The sequence below is a fragment of the Pholcus phalangioides genome, unplaced genomic scaffold (genome assembly GCF_987345545.1).
Source record: "Pholcus phalangioides strain wild (caught in Gottingen) unplaced genomic scaffold, Ppha-v1.0 ptg000017l_1, whole genome shotgun sequence".
Classification (NCBI taxonomy): domain Eukaryota; kingdom Metazoa; phylum Arthropoda; class Arachnida; order Araneae; family Pholcidae; genus Pholcus; species Pholcus phalangioides.
In genome coordinates, this window is record NW_028301610.1 from 22952658 (window position 1) to 22978283 (window position 25626).

The 25626-nt window shown below is 33.8% G+C and overlaps 1 protein-coding gene across 7 annotated transcripts in view; it reads right to left on the minus strand.

The window, feature by feature from the left end:
- LOC149072557 (bromodomain adjacent to zinc finger domain protein 2B-like) overlaps nt 1-25626 on the minus strand; it is a 339679-nt gene that overhangs the window by 116526 nt on the left and 197527 nt on the right. For 6 of the 7 annotated variants that reach the window (XM_089247421.1, XM_089247420.1, XM_089247418.1 and 3 more), the window contains 2 exons: nt 16022-16137; nt 13427-13471 (listed from right to left, as the gene is read on the minus strand). In XM_089247421.1, coding sequence (XP_089103547.1) covers nt 13427-13471; nt 16022-16137 — 161 coding nt within the window. The remainder of the gene's footprint in view (nt 1-13426; nt 13472-16021; nt 16138-25626) is intronic. The other variant, XM_089247419.1, reaches the window with a different exon arrangement.

Genomic DNA, 25626 nt, shown 5'->3' on the forward strand with positions numbered 1-25626 from the left:
CATTTAACTGTAAAAGGTCCGAAAATGGAATATTTTTTTTGATTGAACATATTTTAGATTAAAAAAAACAACTCGAATATTTTTGGCTTTTCATCATACAGTATATATAAGATGAAATAAGGAATATTTCAAGTTAATTTGAAATTTTTGAGTTGTAAATTATTTTGGCAAAATTATGAAATTTGCCATTTTCGGGTACCGTATATACTTGTGTATAAGTCGAGTTTTTTGTGAAAAAATTCGTTCCTCAAGTGTGGGGGGGGGGGTCGGTTTAAACTCTGGTCAGTTTTTGATGAGAAAATATCGACCCCCACAACCAGTAGTCATTTTTGTAGCAGTGTTCAAGAAACCAGCTTTATTAGTATGGGATATGTTCAAACCCCACAGAATGGATAATGTCAAAGCCGAGGACAAAGAAATAGAAAACATCATTGGCTTTGATACCAGGTGGACTAACGTCAATTGTACAGCCTTTAAATGTGAGCATCAACAAGCCTCTCAAAGACTAGTTGAGGAATTTGTGGATCGAATGGATGAGTTCCGATGATAAAGAAACTACAAAAAAAGTGGTGCCTTGAAGAAACCTGACATTGACCTAGTTTGCCAATGGGTGCATGAGGAGTAGAATTCTGTTTCCGCCGAAATTATCATCCGATCCTTCAAAAAGTGGTGCATCAACAATGCGATGGATGGAACTAAAGATGTTATCCTCTTTAAAAGTGACAATGGCGATGAGACAGCCCAGATGAAGATAAAACAAAAATGCCGCACCCCCTATGATGATCTGATGGATTACGATAAGCTTGGAGACTTAGAAAAAATGGATTAAAAAGTTTGAATCATTTTCTATTGTAAATTTCCTCAAGCTACTAATTTTGCGCTTTACTTTATTTAGTTGTTTGCACATTATGGATAACATACTATTATGCAACTGTAAATTTGCACTATCAAGGAAAAACTAGGGCACTATTAAAATTTCATACTACAAATGAACTTATGAAGAATATACAATAAAAAAATACATCTTTAACTTTCTTTTTTCGTCAGTATTATCTGATTCAGACCAGTCACTTCCAGAATCAATACTTTCTCTTTTGGACAGATATATAAGAAAATCATGATTTTTGTTGTCAAAGTTGGCATCGTAAGTCTCCTCAGCCTCAGATTTATTGTCTGAAATATCATTCAGCACTGATAAAATTAGACTATTTTGTGCTAATACATCCTTTTTCTTTGAGCCATTTCTACACATTGCAAATGAATCTCTGTTTACTAGGAAGCTTTTAAAGCTGATGGTGGCATGAAGAGTAATAAAATGTCAAACCGAAATGAACACTGAGCTTGCCAGGTGAATGATTAGAAAAAATAAAAGTTTCCTCAACTTTGATAACAGAGACTATAGCTCAGTGCCGTCTTAAGGCATGGGCCCAACCGGGCACGGCCCGAGGCCTCAAGAGAAAATGGGGGCCTCATAAAAGTGGGATCTGGTTGAGATTTTCGAAAATTTGCCTGGTAGGGAATCAGAAAAATCATTTGGCCCGGGGGACCATGATGCTCTTAAGATGGCCCCACTATAGCTCAATAAGATATAATGTTTTGATTGTGAACACATACTGTCCTTGTCAATAGACTTTTAGATTGCCCAGTAATATGATGCAACTAATAGCATTACTTTATTTTTCTTATTGGAATGCTACTCGTGAATATATGTTGTGTTGTGTGAGCCATCAGGGAATGATAGAGAATAAACCTAAAAGCAAAGGTATACATCAACGCCCACCACAAGGAGGAAACAAGTACAATTTACATATAGCAGTCAAAATTGCTGCTCTTGGCCATTCTAGGTATGAACGTCGTTAACTCTAGAACAAAACCTTCAATATCTTCAAATTTTTGTACACAGAGATAAGTACAAAAATAATGGAAAGTCACCAAAAATGGAGTGTGTATGTCAAATACTCCCGAGATTATAGCGTTTTCAAAATCAAAAACAGTCAAAATGACTGCTCCAGCCATTCTAGTGTTAATAGTATTTTTCAAAATTTCTATAAAGCTCTTAATCTGAAAGCATGGTCGGAGCAGCAAGCTCCCTTCCAAAAGACAATACTTTGGCTACATCATTGTGAAGCTGTTTTGTCAGCTGGTGATTGTTCAGGGTAGAGCTCTTAGAGACACCTTTCTGTGGCACCTTAGTTCTGATGACCAAACGTTCATTCTCTTATGAGGTAGTGTCATAGAGCTTTGTCTAACCCTTTCAGTGGCAGTTCCGAGATATCTTGTGAAACTTGATTTGCTTTATTTCTGTCACCCTGAAATATTTTTTCTTAAAAAAATGTAATGAATCTGTTTTTATAATAAAACATGTTTTCCGGAGCAGAGTTAGCTCTTGTTTAAGGTTAGATAAGAAGGAGGAGAGAGAAAGAAATATACGCTCAGTATTAATAATACAAAAAGATTTTTCTCCCAACAAAGGCAGGTGTATTTGTATCATAGTGAAAGAAATAAAAGTAATGTGCAGAGTAAATTTTCTTGTTAGGGGAAAAGCAGATATCTGCTCGCAATCAAAAAAAATTCTTCTTAAAAAAAGTGGCAATTTGGGAAAGTTTTGCAATTTCAAATGTGTACTAGTCATATATATATATATATATGTGTGTGTGTGTGTGTGTGTTTTTTATCAGTTTTGCCCCCACCGATTCCTAATTTTCAATCTTTCATCTTGTGAAAAGACAAATTTAACAACAATAATTAATTCAGTTCATAGTTTGGCATTTAAATTTATAATATATTCATGATCTGCTTGTACCTCTCTATCTCTTGATTTTTTTGTTTATAGTTCACAAAAATCTTTTATTTAGCTTGTTTACTTTAGTAAGAGTAAAAAAATTAAATATTCAAGAAAAATTGGTCAAAAAATCTTTTTGTGAGAAAATATACATAACCTTCTTGATACACGAATGAGAATGATTTTTAATATCCCTGTTTTAATTTTTAAAGTAAAAGAAACATTTTTTTTATTTCCAAAATAAAAATTTTCTGTAACTGAAAAAAAGTAATTGTGAGTTTCTGATTTATAACCAATACTTTTTGGTTATAAATGCTTCTCTTTCATCACTTCTTTTTTATTTAGAAACAATTAGACTCAATAGTCATTATTTTTTAACAACACAGGCCTGTAAAATTCAAGTTATGTCTAGAAACTTTCACCTGTTCACAAGAATTTTGAGCCACACATTTAAAATGATTTTATTTTTTCATTTAGGTCCTACAGAAAGAACTCCTCATGTTCCACAGAGTACACCACGAATTCCAAATGTTGATTCCATTTTTTTTCCCGTCATATAATGATTCATCAGAAAAATTTATTTTAATATTGAAAGAAAACCTTGAAAAGGTATTATATATGTGCGCGCACACACACACACACACACACACACACACAAACCAACCCTTTGAATCCCAAATAAACTTCCCAAGCAATGTGTGTTTGTTTCCTTGAATAGCTTTTTGCATAAAACTGGCATAGAGGAAAAAAAATTAGTTTTATAACTGAACAAATCAAAAATTTAAGACGAGTTTCTGAAAAACTAAAGTATGTGATGAAAAATATAATAATAATAGTAATTGTAATGATAGAGAATGTGATAAAAACCACGACTAATTTTAAAGCAAAAAGTAATCATTCCTGAAAATTCTAAGTGAGCAAAAAATTCGTTTTTGTTTGCATGTATGCCAAGCTTTCTCACAAAATAGCTTCCATCAGTTACTAGAAAAAGGATAACACTGCAAACATAAGAGATGAGCATTTTCTGCCATTCTTGGTGACTTACAGAAGTTCATAGAATAAAAATAAGTACTGATGTAATTAATTTTGTTCTAAATACTGCATTGAAAGCAATAAAACCATAAGTTGAGAAAAAAAAGTGGCATTTTTAATGAGTTTTCCTGAATAGTCTATAAGAAATAGCTACTACTTCTCAGAAAACTTTGCCATTGCAAGCTCGTGCAATCATATTGGTGTATAAACTGGTACAATGATATACAGATATCCCTTGCATTATACAATCTCACTTTATATGTTTTTACTATAGCTTGATTTTTAAAAGTTGATGTAAAAAATCCTAACCTGCAAAATTTGGCCTGGAGTTAGATTTTGACTTATAAATGTGCTCACAAATTAAAGATAGAATATAGATGAATGACAAAATCCTGTTGATTTGAGGATGCGGATGAGACAATTATGCATGAACCGCTTGAATCTAATTCATCATCACAGCTCACTACTGAATATCTTCGATAATACATAAACAAGAGCATTGGAATTTCAATTGAAGAAAATGATCATAAGGATCATAAAGACTAGAACTGTCAAGTGTCATCTTAACGCATGGGCCCACTTCTTGGGCACGGCCAGAGAGCCTCAAGAGAAGAGGGGCCTCACAAAAATGAGAACTGGTTGAAATTTTCGAGGATTAGCCAGGTAGGGCCTCAGAAAAATAACTTGGCCCGGGGGCCCATGATGCACTTGAGATGGTAATGGAACTGTCATGTGTGTAGAAATGTCCTCTCCACTTGTTAGTACAAGATTCCTCGAAAGATTGGTTATATTTTTGGAGATGATAATTAAAAGGAAGAAAATTCATCGCTACCCCCATGTCGACTCAAACCCCAGTCTCTCATTTGCAAATGGGAGACTGGGTGTTTGAGTCTCTGTGGGGGCAGAGATGAATTTTTTTCTTTGTAATTATCATCTCCAAAAATATAACCATATAACCAGTCTTTTGAGGAATCTTGTATTATCAAGTGGAGAGAACATTTCTACACTCATGTCGCTATCTGGTAGCCTATGTCATTCATAAGCTATTAGTTGATTGCTGCCGCCGTCCATGTGTGGAGCCTTTCAACATATATATATATGCACCCGGGGAGAAATATTCTATCCGCTCCATAGCTTAGTTGGTAGAGCACTCATCTAGCAAATGAGAGATCAGGATTCAAGTCCCCATGGGAGCAGATATGAATTTTCTTCCTTGCAATTATTATCTCCAAAAATATAACCAGTCTTTCACGGAATCTTGTAATAGAATTGTCATATTTGTGAGAGATATTCAGGATTCTCTGGTTCACAATTTCAATTTTTGTAGGACAATGAATGCTGCTTATCATCTATTTCAATAAACTGAAACTAAAATCTCAACAATTTCAATAAAATGTCATCAGACTATCATCCCAAGCACTTCAGGGGAAAAAGATCCACTCTCACCAGAAACAGTCAACTCACTGAGAACAGTCAGAAGTATAAATGATTGATTAAATTTGTTCATATAGCCCCATCTTACATATGTTAAATTCAACTCACTTTATGAAATTTGGTCTTACATGATTATTTTGCTAGGCCAATTAATCATATAAAGTGAGGGACACCTATACATATATTAAATAACATACATGTGTGTGATGATAGTTACTTATAGATATGATTTCCACTCATGTTCTATGACAGTAATATCATTGATTGAAGGCAAAAGATGTCATTTCTCAACCTATGATTCGAGGAGCACCACTGGTCTGCGACAAAGGCAAAGGTGGGTCCGCAGGCAGACTTGATAATTCAATTCTAATTGAATGATATATTATAAAATTGCTGCAATTGATATTACTAATATCTGTTTGGGTTTAAATAAAAATTGTACCTTCATACGATTCACTATACTTCATCAAAGAAAATGAGGGGAAATTCTTATCTTAAATATGCGATATCACTGATTGTAGGCAAAAGATGTCATTTATGACAAATTTGCTTATAACTGCAAAAATGAGTGAAGGATGGAGAAATAAACGGCTTCTAAAAATTGCACTACACAAAAATATATTTGAAAACAAAAAACATTCAAATCAATATAGATAACCATATTTCATTGAGAAAAATAACGAGAATTGGGATTTTTTTAAATACGGCCCGTTGACAACTGCCAGAAAAATCCCTAATTGTAGTTAAAATCACTGAAAAATTTAGGACAAAATGTTGAACCTGACAAATACATAAGATGGATATTTGTATTTATAGCCATAATTATCATAATAATTATGAAAATGCTGTTTATTAACGATTTTAGTAAACATTACAAATTTGAATAAGCATCATTCAAAAAAACTGGACAAATGTATAAAACAATTCGGAGCAACTAAAAATACTGTATTGTCCCATAATATGGGACACAAGTGGTCCGTTAAACTGTTTCAGACATTTTACTGGTTCTTGAGGCTTAGAAAGGTTGAGAAACACTGTTCTATGATATATACTAATGTTTATCATATAAAACGATATCTCCCAACACACAATGCATTCTTCTTTGCAAAAAATAACAACTGAATTTTTCTAAAAGGAAATGACACTAAACTTCATTTTAATCTTCAATCAATGAATGCATTACCAACAAACTATTCATTTTTCTGAGAAGATGATGTCAGTGTAAGACTCTTTCACTGCTACTGATTCAACCTCTAAAGCTTTTCACTTTCTTTGTTTATGAGCTTCAGGGTTTTCTCTCACAAAGGCCCCCTAAAATTACTTTAGGATCTAAACAATAAAGTAGGGGTTAGACTTTTTCATTTTTCCCCTTTTAAAGATGTTCAATTTTGGCTAAACTATTGAAAATCATGTTCAGTAAATTCATCATTAGAAAAACTTCCCAGAAGACACTGGGCCTGATTAAATCAAATTGATTCCTTTCTTTAGAGTGGAATTTATAAGCATAATTAATTTATGATTTTATGAGTATAATCCATTCATGATTTTAACACTCATTATCTGTCAGAGTTGGTAAAAAAACCGGGTTTTTTTCGTTTAAATAGTATTAACAATAAAAACAATAGAATTTCTGAAAAATCATTCAAACTTCTAATAATTACTTAAAATAAAATGTTTATTAATATAATTAACACTATCCCTATATTTAATTAACAATAAATATTTCTTATATTTAACAAAAACCAACTTTTGCAATTTAATTATTTTTTGCTTAACTCAATGGATTACTTCGTGTTTGAAAATTCTTTTAATGTTATTATTAATCATATAATATAAAGATGTTTTCACCAGTTACTTTCAGTATGCCTAATTTGGAAACTATTTTGCAAAAACTATAATAAAAATTAGGTGAATATAATGTATTTAATGAAGTATAAATAATGCAGATTAATTAACGATGATTTACGATATACAGGGTGATTATAACTAAGGTTCTGATTTCAAAACACTGTAAAAAAAGAACGATTGTAAGAATGCCTTGGAAATTGATATGAATATTCCTGAAGAAATATAATTTTATTAAGTAAAGGGGGAAAAAAAGACTTTAAAATTCAAAATTAATGACATCATCCAACACATGGGAAATTTGCTCACAGAATGGACAAGACAGTCATGGCAAAATGATAACTTAATTATAGCATTACACGATTTCATAATTCATGGAAACATCACAAGAAGTGAAGTAATTGAACAAATAACTACAACTTACTCAAGAAATGTTAAATATGTTGTCCACCGTGTTCTGGCTATGAGGTGAAAGCACAAAAATTCTTGTTTAACAACAGATCAGAGTATGCCATGGTCGTGATGTGCATGCACTTGCAATTCACCTTTATTAAACCAAACGTGCCCCCGCGTTAATATTCCTGAGGAACTTCTAACATATAGGGGATGCGCTGAAGTTTGCAATTCACCAAAGTTTGCAATCCGATCACTGTTCATAACATTTTGAGGTACGCCCACAGCTAGAAGTTGCAAGGTCAAATGAACTGATATCCAGCCAGGTGTTGTGCAAGCCTGTTATTGTCAAAATGCGTCTCAGCTGCTTTGCTGGTATTGCAATGTGCATCTTGATAGAAGTTGTTCTATCCACACACTGATGCTGTGGAAGTGGTGAAATGATGTGGCTGCACACAATAGATTATACTTCTGGCCAAGTACAGCATCATCTACTTGCACATTTTGCACTTTTTTTCCTTATGCGAAAGAAAATTCCATTGCTTCAGGAGTATCCATGCAAATTTCATTCTGACCAGTACTTATTGTATAGTTTTTGAATAAAAATTTTAATTATAATCACCCTGTATATAGCTGATTATTTTTCATAAATCTGTTACTACTACTATACAGTAGAACCCTGATTAACTGGGCCTAACAGTGAAAGTATAAAAAAAACATCTATTGAATATTAAGACAGAGATATACAGTAGGAGATGTGCTACTTCTTATGGGAAAAAAATGAAAATGTCTGTGAGGTAATGTAACTACTAGTACACTAGTCTTTGTCCTTTAGGGACAGCTGGTGTCTTTATTGGATTATAGGACCACCTGCCCCTAGCATGATGGTATCACTACTGTTGCTGTTTCTTTGTGAAGAGAAAAAGAAACCTTGTGAGATAATACACCACTACATTTAGATGTGTGATGCAATCCTTATTCATGAATTTGCTTAAAATTTACCATCAGAATATAGCCAAAGCATGGGCGGAGATACGCCCCCCCCAGCGTCAAAAGTGGGGTGGGCAGATCTAATGTATATGTGTATATATGAATTGACATCATCATCATCGTGCCCCCCCAGCATCCAATAATGACCTTGCCCCCCCCCCCCCAGACGTCCAAGTCTATCTCCGCCTATGAGACAAAGGTTAGAAAATGTAGTAAGAATGAGCAATTTTGGCTTCTGTATATAACTTTAAATAACTAAGATATTTCATATGAAAAAAATATATATATTCAGGCCACTTTTATGAGACTTTTTTAAAAAATCACTTATACAATCTTATGCCATTTAAAGATATATCATCAGAATGTACCCCAAGGATATAAAATGTGGTAAAAATGAAACATTTTGGCTAATAATGAACCAATATGATATTTTTCAAGGAAAAAAATTATATTTAGGCAACATTAATTTGATTTTTTGAAAAAAACCGAAGTGGTTTTTTTTTCTTGGTTTAAACCAAACAACCAACGAAGCTATTTTCATTCAGAAATTTTTTTCAAAGGTGTTTCTAATACTTCAGGGATTGAAGAAGTGAGAAGCCAAATTTTTCCTTTGCTTTCATTTGACGACTATTTTGGAAACAAATTCTTTGTGAGGGAACCAAAATGCACACTTGTCCCTTGTGATAGCGAACAGGTGCATGGCGCTTGGTCATGCGGCCCATTACGGCTGCACTTCGTGCCGCTCAAGGAGGATGCTATGTTAAATCCTAGGTAAATAGGTAAAAAAAAATTCCATTGGCAGAAAAAAATCAAAGAAAATGTTTTCTGTCTGCTCTGGAAGTAGGTGCAGATGTATAGGAGGGGCGGTGATCACTCCCCCCTCAAGCGAAGTATGCAATATTGCCCTCAGTGTGATGAATTATCATTCATGAAATTTTTGTAACTTCTACATGATAGGTTAAATAATAAAACATCTTTGATTAAGTAACAAATTCAAGAAAACTTGCTTTTATTTTTCAAAAAAGGAAAATTTTAGAACAGTATTTCTCAACCAATTATTTATCAAGTATTTGCTATTCAACTTTCCATATTGGTTCTAAACATGATCCCCCCCCCCCCCCATTCCTTACATCTCCCACTTACACAACCAGGTTTGCTACTGCATTGGAGACAAAATATAGTTCTCAGTCAAACATAGAAAGAGAATTCAGAGTATCAATTTTAAGACTGGGAGATATACAGTAGGAGATGCGCTACTTCTTATGGGAAAGAAAATGAAAATGCATGTGAGGTAATGTAACTACTAGTACACTAGTCTTTGTCCTTTAAGGACAGCTGGTGTCTTTATTGGATTATAGGACCACCTGCCCCTAGCATGATGGTGTTACTACTGTAGCTGCTTCTTTGTGAAGGGAAAAAGAAACCCTGTGAGATAATACACCACTACATTTAAATGTGTGATGCAATCCTTATTCATGAATTTGCTAAAGATAGAGCATCAGAATGTAGCCAAAGGTTAGAAAATGTTGTAAGAATGAGAAATTTTGGCTTTTATATATAACTTTAAATAACTAAGATACTTCATATGAAATATATATATATATTCTGGCCACTTTTATGAGACTTTTTGAAAAAACCACTTATAAAATCTTATGTCATTTAAAGATATACCATCAAAATATACCCCAAGAATATAAAATGTGATAAAAATGAAAAATTTTGGCTAATAATGAACCAATATGATCTTTTTCAAGGAAAAAATTATATTTAGGCCACTTTTATTTGAAAAAAAACCACTTGGTTAAATCCAAGGTTTAAAAATAACTTGTTTTAAACCAAACAACCCTGCTGTCTGTACTAAGAGACTTGGATATTCACATAGAGAGATCACCATATTTTTTTCTACATATTTATTAAAGACGGGTGATGTAAGAATGCCATCAACTTGTGTTTTATGAATTTTTGAAACTTCAAGAGTATAGCTAACCATTATACCTCATATATATTAGTTTTGCCTATTTTGATAAACATGAAAAATAAATGATCATATCATAAAATATCACATCATGATAATTTATGTTTAAAAATATGCAATATGCAACACAAATTTTACAATGAATAAAATTTTTTGGGCTATATGGTCATCCTTAGTCGTCGTTGAGTCTGCACTCAACGTTTTAAACTCCAGTTGCTTTGTTATCAAGGTGTTTGTAGATCTCAGAATTCAAGATTTTTTACGCTGAAGGAGATATTTTAGAGATCTCAGCCCATATTCATGCTGTTGCTTTGGTCTTTGTCTAACTGTAATACTTGGCTGATTTTCAGAAGAAGCTAAGATTTTCTTGATATTGTTTTTTCATCATTTTTAAGATTTTTTCTCTAATTTTGGGAATGAAAAGCAAGAAGGATTTCCAAATTGTTGAAGGCTATTTGACATTCGTTGCTGCTTTAGTTCTAGGGAACAGTGCCTTTTCTATTGTGACACAGGCATATCCCTGACTTTGGAAGATTGCTTTTAGATGTTTTATCTCTGCATCTAGTTCAACTTTTTCACATATTCTATAAGCACTTTAATTGTGTGTCTTTATAACTTCTTGTTTTGGGTTGGGTGATGGTTTGGGTGAATGGTCTCTTTCCTCATCTGTACAAGGTAGTAGAAATAAACAAGCATCCAAACTGCTTCAACAGGAGAGGAGGGTCTATCAACTTAAATTGGGTTTTGATCCCAAGGTTCACACTAGAATGGCTGAAGCAGTCATTTTGACAGTTTTTGATTTTTAAAACGCTATCATCTCGGTAGTATTTGACGTACACACTTCATTTTTAGTGACTGTCCATTATTTTTGTACTTATCTCTGTGAAAACAAATTTGGAAACATTGAAGGTTTTGTTCTAGAGTTATCGACGTTTATACCTAGAATGGCTAAGAGCAGTCATTTTGATTGCTATATGTAAATTGCACATATTTCCTCCTTGGGGGGGGGGCGTCGATGTATACTTTTGCTTGTAGGTTTATTCTCTATCATTCCCAGATGGCCCACTCAACACAACATATATTCACGACATGGGTGGAGATAGACTTGGAAGTCTGGGGGGCATGATGATGATGTGCTAATTCATATATACAATATACATTATATCAGTTGACATTATCTCTGACGCTGGGTGGGGCAATGCCTCCTACGCCCCCCTTCCGATATCTCCGCCCATGATTCACAAGTAGCATTCCAATAAGAAAAATAAATAAAGTAATGCTATTCGTTGCATCATGTTACTGGGCAATCTAGAAAGTCTATTGACAGGGACAGTATGTATCCACAATCAAAACATTATATCTTATTGATCTACAGTCTCTGTAATCAAAGTTGAGGAAACTTTTATTTTTTCTGATCGTTCACCTGATAAGCTCAGTTTTTATTTCGGTTTGACATTGTATAACTCTTCATGCCACCATCTGCTTTAAAAGCTTCCTAGTAAACAGAGATTCATTCGCAATGTGTAGAAATGGCTCAAAGAAAAAAAATGTATTAGCACAAAATAGTCTAATTTTATCAGTGCTGAATGATATTTCGGACAGTAAATCTGAGGCTGAGGAGACCTACAATGGCAACTTTGACAACAAAAATCATGATTTTCTGCTATATCTGTCCAAAAGATAAAGTAGTGATTCCGGAAGTGACTGGTCTAAATCAGATAATACTGACAAAAAAGAAAATCAAAAATTTATTTTTTTTTAAATGTATATTCTTCATAAGTTAATTTGTAGTATGAAATTTTAATAGTGCCCTAGTTTTTCCTCGATAGTGCAAATTTAAAGTTGCATAATAGTATATGTTATCCATAATGTGCAAACAACTAAATGAAGTAAAGTGAATGAAAACGACCATGATATACATATAAAAAGGTGTACATCATCAAATGGAGCAATGCACGATATGATGTAAATACAATGTTTATCTATTTTTTTTTCACTGTAAATCTTGTCCACAGTTGCCCTCTAATTTTTCGCATTTATAGTTGGAAAGCCATTTTATGGGCACCCTGTATGCTTAATAAAACGCAAATTTCTTCAAAATTAACAAATCAACCATGTGGGATAATACTTATTTTTTATAGTAAAAATTTAGTGATATTAAATATATTGCATTAAAAAAGAAGCAGCAGTCAAAATGACTGCCAGCAGCCCTTTTAGGTATAATGTATAGTCCGACCCTTCTAGTGTTAAGCACGAAACCTTCACCCTCTCTGTTTGGCGGGGGGACAAGAGCAAAATGACAGAATCAGCCAATTAGATAATTCCATGCAATTACATCAATGGATCCAGACTGATAATGAATTTCATCAGCCAATCAGGTAATTCAATCTTAGGGGACAGTGGAAGCAGCCCAGACAAACAGTGAACTCCAAGTCAATCACATTCAACAAACAGTGATAAACCACAGCAGGGCAGTTCCATTTAAGTTGAGTCGATGCATAACAGACTGCAATGTCAAAAATATCTTATTCAGTCTGAAAGATCTTTAACCCCCCACCTCCCAAAATCTACAAACACCCCCTGATGGTGTCAACCAATGAAGTGGGAAAACATGGAGTGCAAACTATAACCTATGACAACCTTGTAGCTCATAAAACTTCAGACAATGGCTTGGAAAGCCTGATCAAATACAATCTTACAGTGAGTGTATATAACATTTGTCATAAAAATAAAAGAAAATGTTAAATATATGCATCCTTACAATGAACAGCGATTTGATAAATAATTCAGCTGATATTTTTGGGGAAAAAAATGATCATTTTAATTACATTATTGTTTAATATAATTCTAAAAAAAAAAAAGATGCAGTGATATGTAAAAAATGCTATGTATTTTCACATTCTGGAAACTTGAGTCAATCTGGCTTGTCACACAAATACAATGAACTATAATATGTAATGAATCTATGATCTTACCTGTTCTCTTAAAAAGGCTGCTTGTTGTCTTTTCATCTCCTGTTCCTTTAAAAACAAGTTTACTGTAGTTTTCGTTACAATAATACATCATGAGAGTCAACATATCAGTTTCATAAAAAAAAATTCAAACTTTTATAAAGTACTGCTTTTTAATTACACACATAATAAAAATAAAAGAAACTTTCCCAGATCTTGTGTTGAATTTGATCTGAAACTCAATACAGTGTTCCTCACGTATAAAAAAAGAACTTTTATTCTGGCCATTTTGATTTTATTAAACGGCTGATTTATATAAACACAGAATCAAAAGCTAAACATTTCAAAAACATATAGTTTCAAAAAAGATACTGCAATGTAAAAATATGACGAGTTCTATGCTGATAAATATTATAAAATTGCAATAATATATATATATATATATGCAGGGTGGGCAAAAATTTTGTAGAAACTTTAATTTGAAATTAAAAATTAACCAAAATTTAAAAGTTTAAAAATCTTCTCCTCATTGAACTCCTCATTGCTCCATTTATTCTCCTGCTTGTCTCCTTTTGTTTTTGTTTTGTGAAATAATATTAGAATTTTTCCTTCTCATAGTATTCTACTCAAATTTTAAGTATTAACTTATGTTACTTTTCGTGACAAAGAATCAGTTGCTAATTGCACAATATCATTTATTTTAACATCAAATTTTTTTAAAAGTCTTTATACAGTGTTTCTCATTACTTGTTTCATGCTCTAGATCATAGTTTCTCAACCTTTTTTGTCCCATCGCCCCCTTCTTCAGAAATTTTTCTGTCTTAAATCAAGTGTGAGTTGAGTTAGTCATTTGTTAATGATAGTCATAGTTATAATGATATTTGAATATCAGATTGAAATATTGAATTTGTATATATATAAACTGTTGATATGTTGTATCAGCAGCCTATACAATATTTTTAGCTCACTTTGGCGAACCTTCACTTATACTCAACTCTAGTCACTTTTAATAACAATAAAAAAAATTTAAGTAATCTTATTCCCCACAAATTATGCAAAATTTTAGCTACTTTCTTTCTTTCTTTCAACCGAGCACAACTCAGGTTTATCACTATCCATGGGCGATTTACTACCTAGTGAGTTGTGCTGGAAGTGTAACTGTGTGTGTGTACTTAAAAGTCTTGAGTGCATATGTAGTGTTTGATTTTTCAGTGCTGACATCTATATTTCAGAAGTGAAGTGAATGATGTGTTATGATTGAATTACCATTTATACTGTTTGTAGGTCTGTTGCTCTCTGTGGTGAGACTTTTTAAAGGAGAGATTAGCTCGCATTCACACCTTGAAGTTGTGAACCACAGAAAACCAACTTCAGCCAACCACATCATTAGCTACTGGATGATTGACTATATCATCATGAGAAAAAATATGGGGGGGGGGGGTATTGAGAAAAATGCCCCCCTCATCAATGATAGGGCCAACTGATCTAATGTTATTCATACATATGAATTGACACCATCATCAACATGTCCCCTCCGCAGTTTTTACATCATCATTATTGTGCTCCCCCAGCCTTTCAAGTCTATCTCTGTCTATGCATATGAATGATTGTTCTAGAGGCGGTATTGGCTTGCTCTTGCTTGCATATGTTGTCCCACATCTGTTCTACTTCAAGACATCCTTTGTGTTCCTCATACAGCAGTTGGGAACCGTTACTCTATGAGATACATTCACTATAACTCTATTGACTTTTGAGTTCCTTCATCACTCATAGTAAAGCCTGTCTTCAACCGAATCGCAAGGGACCAAGATTTTTTTCTGTTGAACACAGGTTTTCGCTTAATAAAGGCTGAATTGGTATAATATATAAAATTATGTAATGATCTTGTGTGTTATTGGAAATAAAATAAAAATAAATTTATTGAAGATAAAGAGTAAATAATTTAAGAATAGATAAAATAAATATATTAATAATTCATCTACAATCACTAAACAATGTGTTTAGGTTTTGACAGCATCTGTATAAAATTCCAACCCACACAGTTTTTCTTCTAAAACAATGACATTTAAGCTCTTTTTCTCATGGAAGTGGCTGCTTTTTTGGAACATTTTGTAACAATTTCAGAGTGACTGCTTTACTATATATGGCTTATCCAAACCACAGCATCAAGTACAGAAACGGTTTTTGCTAATCTACAGGTTGATGATGTAGAACTCACATTTGTAAGCATAGATTGCATAAAAAATTTCAGTGGAGCACTTCAGTGGTGAAATTTTCTGCTAAAGAGTACAATTTTCCTCTCTGTTTCCACATTAGACAGGTTTCATTTACTTTAGGTTTTTTAATGTGTATTTTGGCATTGAAATCATGGGACCATGATTTTTTTCCATGTTGAAGACAGGTTTCTACTTAATGTAGGTTCCAATAAAGACAGGTTTTACCATATAAATACTTTCACCTACTTAAAATCAAGAACATGTGACATTCAATTTTATTAATTCATTATAACCATGATGAACAAAATACGAGGACTAATTTTTAAAAACCAGAATAAATCAATTTAAAATTTCACCTGAAATATTTACTGTCAGAACTTTATCTTAATGAAATCACACTCACCTCAAGAGCTTGCTGAGCTCTTATCTCTCTCTCAATACGCAGTTGCTCGAGTCTTTCAAAACGTTCTTGTTGTTTTATTAAACGCTGTTGCTCTTTTTGTCTCCTTGCTTCTTCAGCTAATATAATTTTTATAAACATTTTATAACAATATTATATTTAAATATCTTATCAGGTTTCACTATATTTAATCATCTATGATTTAATACAATTTATAAACACTTAAGATTTAAAACATAATATACAAAATGCATTCAAAACTTCCCAGTAGCTCAGGTTAATAAGATATTTGCTCACCATACCAAAGCATGTTTAGAGGCTTCATAAAATCTAGTTGGGGACAGTAGTCCAGGTCAACAAGGTACTCACCTACTGTACCAAAGGATAATCAGAGGTGTTGTGAGTTTGATAGCTGATCAGTCCTTGTCAGATTCTTTCCTGATGGAAACGTACAACAGAAATAGCAACAACTTTCCAAATTGGTTTTTTTTGCTCTCTTCAATGATTGTATGCCCATTCCCTATGTCTTATCCTCATTACACCTAGTTTTCTGCAGTAGCTGCATTGACATATCTCTGGTCATGATTTCCCCCTCTCTCTAATAGTATAGTGTGGTTTATAATTTTTTTTCATGTGTTCTGCATGCATCTGCCCATGTATTTTTGTGTGTCTCAAAGATACCGCTGTGCTCTAAGGGACCCAGGTTATTGGCAAAATCTGGGTCCTTTTTGAGTGAAAGTGGGTTCCCCTCGAAAAAAATTATGGTCCACATTCCCCATCATAAACTGGTATCCTTGTGAATCAAATGATTCATTTCTAAAAATATGTTGCATCCAAAAAATCCAACGGTTCACTGATAAAAAAAATTTAAATTACCATCTTATGTCTTAAGTTCTTTTACTTTTATTGTCTACTCTAATAAAGAAAGCCTGCAAAGAAACCCATTAACACTGAGAGTTTACCATATGGCATTTAACACATGCAATAAATCTAAAACAAATATAATTAAGGTAGGCACACATTTATCAATCAATCTATAAATTCTCTTCTGATTGCTTTTCCATTTCAGAAAAAAACTCTTCAGCTCTTTCAATAATATCTTCTGATTAAATTCAAAGCAAATAATTCTGACACTTATCTTCTGATTCCCTATTCATACACGAATTCCTTGCGAAGCAATTTCCTGGTGGAATAATTTTCTTTTCCCTCCCTGATGGTCCACAACTCTAATCTACCACACACACACCATTTAACTGCCATATATTTTTGCACCGGAATATGGGTGTTATGGCAGAACATTATTGTGTTGGTGAAACCTAATAGTGTGCTTGTGTGTGTGTGCGTGCGTTTAGTGTTTGACATGTTTTGTGTTTAGTAGGTGGTGTAATCTATAATCTGAATTGCTAATTTGTAGATTTAAATTTTAATGTATACACATTTGTGTTGTAGGTCTGTGGGATCATCTTGGCAACAGAGATTTTTTTCAAATGGATAGCCAACTCAAAGTTGGAAATCCTTAGAAAATTGCATTTAGCTGATTACTACTGTGTAATTGCGAATTACAAACCTGGATGTTCGTCAAAGGCAAAATCCGAGAACATGGGGCCTGTACTCCCTCCCCCCCAAGAAGATAAAAAAATAAATATGTTTTTGTAGAAAATATTAAAATATTGAAAAAATACATTCTTATACTATCTGTTAATTTAAAATTCTTTCTGAGTGTTAGTGACCCAAAATTTCTATGGAAGAAAGAATTTTGCCCCTCCAAAGGCAGATTCTGTGTATACACCTCCCAATTTTTATGATGCAAAACTGCGACAACTGCATAGCGACTAGATAACAAAGTTGGGGATATTCCAGGTAGAGTTTTTATGGATTTGAATTTTTCCCCAACAATCTCAAAAAAATATTTACAATTTGAATGGGAGTTCCACTCCTTTGATTTTTCAAAAATTGTGCATTTACCATCCTGTCTGAACAAAATGAATTTACACCATATAGATGCTGTTTTTGAAAGCTGGTAGATAACCACAAAAGTACCATAATTTCCAGTATGTGACCCACAAGGAGGGGAGGGGAACCTCTCCGAAATCGGAAAATTTGGTATACAGCTCCTCATTCAGAGGCAAAACTAGATATCTTGTCATCTTTTTCTTCAACAAACCACAGATTTTTTTCTCTGTACAATTTTTCTTCTTGGAATGGAATCATGAACCAAGTTTTTATGTATCCTTTTCTGAAATTCCAGGTATTTCATGTGATATAGCACATCAACAGCACCTCTGTTGTCTACTGGATAAGTCCAGTAGATGTGTCCTGGTGCTTATTTATGCAGCAGCTGCATTGAAAAGAAAATATAGGTCTTCGATAAGCATAGGAAGTGACCTCTGATTAAATAATACATTTTGCATTGCTTATATGTGCAATTCGTGTTTTTGATTTTGGAGTCTTTCTTAGACTCTGTCCTTAATTCCTTTTTCAGTTATCTTGCCTCTCTCTCTTAAGAGTTTTGGTGGTGGCCTGACGATTTTAAAGACCTCAAGAAACTTTTTTTTCTATAGTCCCCCCCCCCCTCCTAAAATAATGATTAACTAGAATCACACTTTTGTTCCTGTTATGCATTTGCTGTTGAATCCTAGAACCACTATAAGCTTGTTTTTATACCCTGACATTATAGCTGACAAGCTCAGCTTAGGAAAAATTCAATGAATAACTTGAATAACTTTGCTTTTGGGCATAAAGATGCTATATCATAGCAAACCAACTATGATACATACACACAAGGTGGAACAATAATGTGAGGCCTTAAGCAAGCCATCTTGTTTGCCTTTATTTAAGGGTAGGGGGGGACATTCCACAGGTTGAGAATCGCTGGATTGAGCTATATATAGTCTGCGTAAGTTTTAACATAGCATACTACTGGTTAAAGGACAAAATGACCTTCTTTCAGTCATCTTCCATTCAGGTTTTCTATTTAAAAAATGTAAACAATCAAATTTTTTAGTAATTTTTCAATATCTAATGCATTTGAAGGAAAGAAAATTCATAAAAATTGACTTGCTATAGTTTTTATTCTTTAAAAATTTACTGGTATAAATTTTAAATAATGGTTATATGTTTTTTTACTGATTACTTCTTATAGAGCTTGTGTAAAATTTTACACAAAACAAAGCAAATCGAATTTTTTTATTCTGGGGGAGGAGACACTCAAAATTCCTTTCTAACATTCTATACCTAAAAGATCTTGAATAAAAACTGAGCCTGAGCAACTGTTCCATCCATAATATGAGATATATTTTGTTAGAAATTAAAATTTGGCAAAGTAAATATTAGCTCTTATTGCAGTAGAAAGATAAATAATAATAAAATAAGGAACAAAAAAAAATCATTGCATACCCCAAACGTTTCTTTATGCATTTTAAAGCTTAAAAATCAGTTGCATTTTCCTTCTACAATGTTGAATCATGGTCATAGAAATAACTAATAATATTATTAAACTTGAGATGAAAGGAGAAAATGTTTTACTTTCAGAAAAACTACTTATTTCATTTTTGATTGCTTCGGTTACAAATCTATAAATTTATAGTCTTATTTTTTGTGACAAAAAAGAATAATCATTGTCCCATTCTTTCAACCATTCAAAAATCGTTTAATGTCTTTGAAGACTGTGTTCAGTAGAATTTATCATAGAAACGTTTTATCTAATAAAGATATGTTTTTTCAGACACAAATCTTAATTAGGACAAGTGTAAGTTTCAAATTTGAAAACTTTTTTTTTTAATTTAGTTTCAAAATAACCAAATTTCAAGAAATAGGATCATTTATGGAATAATTTTGTATTGGTTTTTCAACCATTTACATTTATACCTATATCAAAAAAAATGAAACAAAGTGAAAATGAAAACCATGTGGTTTGCTGTTGGAAGATGATGAGAGTCAGTAAGTAAATGAAAAAAAATTTAAAAACAAGTTCAGTTGTGCTTATACAACTCCCATTCAAAAAATTAGAATAATGTAAAAAGTTGTAATTTTCTTTAGTGAAACAGAAGATGACTAGAAAAATAAGCTATGTACCCCACTCTTAAATCCAAGATTATGGTGTTATTTGCAGGAAAAAATGTAAACCTCCCTGTACTGAAGAAAAAATTTGAAATGCCTATGACCTTGACAGATAATTCATTCAGATAAAGATAATTCATTCTAAAATCCCACTCATTAACCAAAATGTGATTTCCCATATGTTTCTATTGAAAACTGTTTCATTCATCCCAAGAACGATCCAAAATATATATATATAACAACAAAAGGCTGAGAGGTGAGAAACTTCCCAATTGGATGAAGAAGAATCTAAAGGATGAGATATTGAAGATGTTTTTATGTTACACTGTGTAAACAACCCCATCCAGTTAGTGGCTAAAATACAAAGATGTGTTAGTGGTGTGCTATGTATGTGATGTGGTCAGCCAGGCTACTGTGATCATGTTTGTTTTTCCGTCAATGGTCCCAAGTCAGCTCATTTCCCTGTCTCATCCATGAAGATGGAAAAGATAAGCTTCAAAAACATCCAAACCATTCAGTTTGATGCTAAGTTTTGTGCACTGAAAACAATCAAGTCTAGGTGCTTTTGGGAAGAAAATAATGTTGTATCTAAGTGTATTTCTTCTTTTACATGAAATAGTTAAAAAGATCCAAGGATGATGTCACTCTCCGCTATCCATACAACGGTTTTTTACAGCTTTTTAATGCGAAGATATATTTTTGGAAAGAGAGAAAATTCAACTGCCCCTACAGGGAATCGAAAGTGAAAGGATGTGGGTTCGATTCCCTTCAGGGGCAGTTGAATTTTCTCTATTTCCAAAAATATATCTTCGCATCAACCAGCTGTAAAAACCTTAGTTTAAAAGATATCTGTAAGAAAAATAGAGGTATATCTGGAAAGTTATTCTGAGGCAGACATAAATTAATCAGGGTTGAGTGACAGTAATTCTGCTGATGACTATTGGTGAGAAAATTCAGCCCAGGCATTATGTTAGGCACGTGTATCCATATCAACAAAAAAGTTTGTTAGCTGAAGTAGAAAAAGCATGAAGAAATCTTCGGCACAATTCTTTCGGAAAAATTCATAAGCTGAGGTGTTTGTCAGCCAAAGTATCACTGTATATGTACTCAGAATTGATATCATTTATTTAAAAAAATATTTTAGTTATTCACAAAATGGTTCAAAATATCTGAATAAGGGTATCTGATTGGATAAGTGTTAGTGACAAAATTTGCATGATCCAACTCAGTTATTATGGATTTTAATCAAGTGTGTCTAAGAAAAAGATGTTCCTTATGAGCAATTAAAAGAAAGCAAGAGTACAATGGTGCAAACAAAGACATATGGGATAACCAGGACCAAATAAGGATACTTTTCAGTGATGAATTGGTACTTCGTGTGTCTCACTGTGATCAGAATATTATTGTTCTGTTTGACGTTGATGTTTGGTATCAAGTATCATGTTTTAGCATCCTGTTTGGCATCTCCATCATAAAGCATTCACTTAATAGTATTATTTACTTATTTATTCAATATTGATTGCCAGAGGCCTATACAAGAGGATGCGGAATTATATATGGCGAAAGTGACGATCGATGGTACGAGAGATTTCGGAAATCGTGGTGCAATCTACAATATTTGATGGTAGGTTGTTCCAGTCGATAATAGTTCTTGGGAAAAAGCTAAATTTGTGACAATCTGAAGAGGCAAAGATGGGTTGTAATTTTTTTTGGAATGATTAGTCTAACAGAGAAATGAGAAGGTTTGATTAGAATAAATAGTATATGAAGCGGTCAGTGAAATTTGCTACCTACATTGAGGTATAGGTTTTATGAGTGCTGAGAGAGGGCCCAGGGAACCTTTGTGTTTTGACCAGATAAGTGTTTTTGATGTATATCAAGAAATTCTGGAATACGATATGAAGTACGTAAGATAGGATACCAAGCAGAGATGAAGATAAAATTTGGAGAGAAAATTCACATGCCTCTGCAAAGAATCAAACGAACAACCTCTTGCAGTCTGGGCAAGTACTCCACCATTAAGCTACAGAGGACTGGCATTCTCCTCCCATAAAGGAGAGATGCACAATAGGGTGGGCCGAAAAAAATGAAATTTTTATTTTCAAATCGCTATAGTGTGGAAAAGTTGCCTCCTTTAATAAGAAAAACAACGTAAAAAATTTTAAAATCGGTTGATATCTTCCTGTCGCGCATTGAACTTGAAGTTTATGGAAATTGACGAAATCGAACATTTTTCTTAAATTTTTTAATATTAGATAAAATTCTATGATTGAAACGCAAAAGTTTGTTACGCTTATTTTATGGTTCAATAAAGTAAAATAAATTAAAACATCATTAATATTTTAATGTTTATTGGTCGCGCAGCGTGTTCCAAAAACAGGAATTTACCAAAATTTGGAAGGTTTCATTGTGCAGCTTTTCGTCCGTTTTATCAGAATAAAACGACCCAGAATTCATCACTTGGAGGTGGCTGCACGTCGAGTTACACCCACACGCAGCCCAATCAACCATCCAAACTAGGCGTGTGCAATTCACACTATATTTGAAAAATAGTTATTACAATTGAATAGAATTCGGTGGTCTGACCTTTGGAAGAAATCAAGCATGACTGATTTTGATAATAGCATAGATCTGTGATGTAGCTATATCTATCTCCATGTCACATCCTTTAGTTGAGGCCTCGGTAAGAATTCAGGCATATTCCTCAACTGTCTGAGTCTGACTGGATCATGTGTGAACTGCAGGTGGAAAGACCACTACAGTGAATCGTGGATCTACTCCATTTCAACGAAATTCCTCTCCGTCATATTTTTTCCGCATATAGATGGTGCAATGAATCAATGAACGTCAGGACTCTGCCATCAAACTTATCCTGCTGCAGAGATCTCTTCCAGCCCAGCTGCGTTACGGAGTCTGAAACAAAATATGTGCACCTGACAATCTGAGCCATATTTATTGTTGTGTGGGAATGTTTAGTGCTGTCATCTAAATTTGAAATTATGAGTGAAGTGAAATGATTGGATATTTGTACCATTGTAGGCCTGTTGCTCTCTATGGCAAGATTTTTTAACAGGGGAATCGGCTCGCATTCGCGCCTCGAAATCGGGAACCACAGATATAGATGGTGCATCTACAGGGCCAAAATATTTTTCTGGGCCCATTTGTTAACAGCTTACTGGATGCGAAAGCTCTCTGTGTTGGAGTATGAATCTGTAGATTGTTGGTTTCTAGAAGTAGACAGAAAGATGCTGAGAAAAGACAAGTAGTACTGTATTTATTAGGCATATCCAAAACAATAAAGCCAGGAAATTTTCCAGCGGATTTGTCAATTCGAGATCCTGGTCGTCTGTCACATTCTGAATGGCTAAATGCGGCCAATAGAGTGCTAAGGTTATAGGAATACTTAAGTTAGCTAAATCCTCTTGAGAACCAGAAGTTCTCTTCATCTTGAAATCGTACGTGCTGCTGTGGTTCCGCATCAAAAAGAACAAGTATTTCAATGATGAGCTAAACATGTTTTTCCAGCAGTTCAAAAATTGTGGTATTTATTTGATGAGAGAGAGACTTACTTAAAGTTGTTGATCCAGTAGTTGAACCCAATGCGTTCTTTGGACAGCCTGAAAATTTACTGTTGGCTATGATTGTTGATGACATTCGAGAGAACTTGGATATAGAACTTTAACCCTTTTTATACCCAGACAGCACTTTAAATACCAGGTTAAATAAATTTGTTTCGAATTAACTAATTGTTTCAAAAACATTGTTTATATGTTTTTTTAGTTTCTCTTTAATTAGAATTAAAATGACCTACCAAATAATTTACATGATGACTATTTGTTATTGCCATCACATTTATGCTTTTATTTAATATATTAAAATTTTCCTTTTATTCTATTTTTTTCAATGTCGGATATAAAGGGTAAAAGCAAGACAATCCGCCTCTAAAGGAAAAACCATTAGACACTTCGTGCTACGTAAGAAAAACTTTAAAGGAAAAACCAAATACACTCGAATTAATAACCAGAATACTTGGTCTCTTGTATCCTTCTATCCTTCCCCCAATGCTACGGGAAGTATGTGATCATATTATATCATTCATCAATGCCGACACTAACCACATCAGAGGCATCGAAAGGTTTATCCGACGGACTCAGACAGTCGAGTGATGCATCAAACTTGTTACCGTAGCCCGAACTAAAGTATATAGCCACTACTACTGTAGTGGTGGGTTGGTAAGATACAGAGTTAGAGATAGGAAGAGTTCAGGGTACATGGGTTCAAACCAACCCACCTCCAGATAATTACACTTTGCCACTGTGGTGGTCGAGTGGTTATAGTGACGGACTCGCGATGCGAGGATCCGGGTTCGAACCCCACAGTGGTGGTCGGCTGAAGTTGGTTTTCTGTGGTTCCCAACTTCAAGGCGCAAATGCGAGCCGATCTCCCCGTTAAAAAGTCTCGCCACAGAGAGCAACAGTCCTACAACGATAAATCATTCAATCATAAGACTTCACTCATAGTTAGAAAAACTGGTGGCAGATGGCAGCACTACACATAACAAGCATTACAGAGAAACAAAAAACTTCACGTCAGGTTTCACTACACGTACACGCACATTCCCGCATGTACCGATTCGTTGGGGGTTCCGCGGGGGGGGGGGGGTGTGGGCGGGGTACATGTGTGGTGTAGCAGTAGTAGGTAGGGCCTCCAAAAAATGTCTCTGGGATCCATGATGTTCTCAAGTCAACCACCTCGTTGGGCAATTTGCCTGTTGTGGCGTTGTATTTGTATTTGTATTTTTATTTATATAGACATGAGAAGCTTAAGTGTACATCAGATCTACGCTATTATCAAGATCAGCTATGACTGATTTCTCCAAAAAGTCATATTTTGAACGTGTTAATTTCGATGACTAGTTTTGAGATATATAATGCAAATTATACGCACACGCCTATTTTGGATGGTTGATTGGGCTGCGTGTGGGTGTAACTCGATGTGCAGCCACCTCCAAGTGATGAATTCTGGGTCATTTTATTCTGATAAAACGGACGAAAAGCTGCACAATGAAACCTGCAAAAATTTGGTAAATTACCTGTTTTTCGAACACGCTGCGCAACCAATAAACATTAAAATATTAATGATGTTTTAATTTATTTTACTTTATTGAACCATAAAATAAGCGTAACAAACTTTTGCGTGTCAATCATAGAATTTTATCTAATATTAAAAAATTTAAGAAAAATGTTTGGTTTCGTCAATTTCCATAAACTTCAAGTTCAATGCGCGACCGGAAGATATCAACCGATTTTAAAATTTTTTACATCGTTTTTCTTCTTATTAAAGGGGGCAACTTTTCCGCACTATAGCGATTTGAAAATAAAAATTCCATTTTTTTCGACCCACCCTAATGCACAAACCTTTAGCATAGCGGTCAAATGGGGCTTGCCAAGGGGTTCCATTCTGCCCATGAAAATTGTTCTGGTGGCTGAAATATGTGATGTTGTGACCCCCTACTCCTCTGTGAAATTTGATAATCTTATGATGTTTTT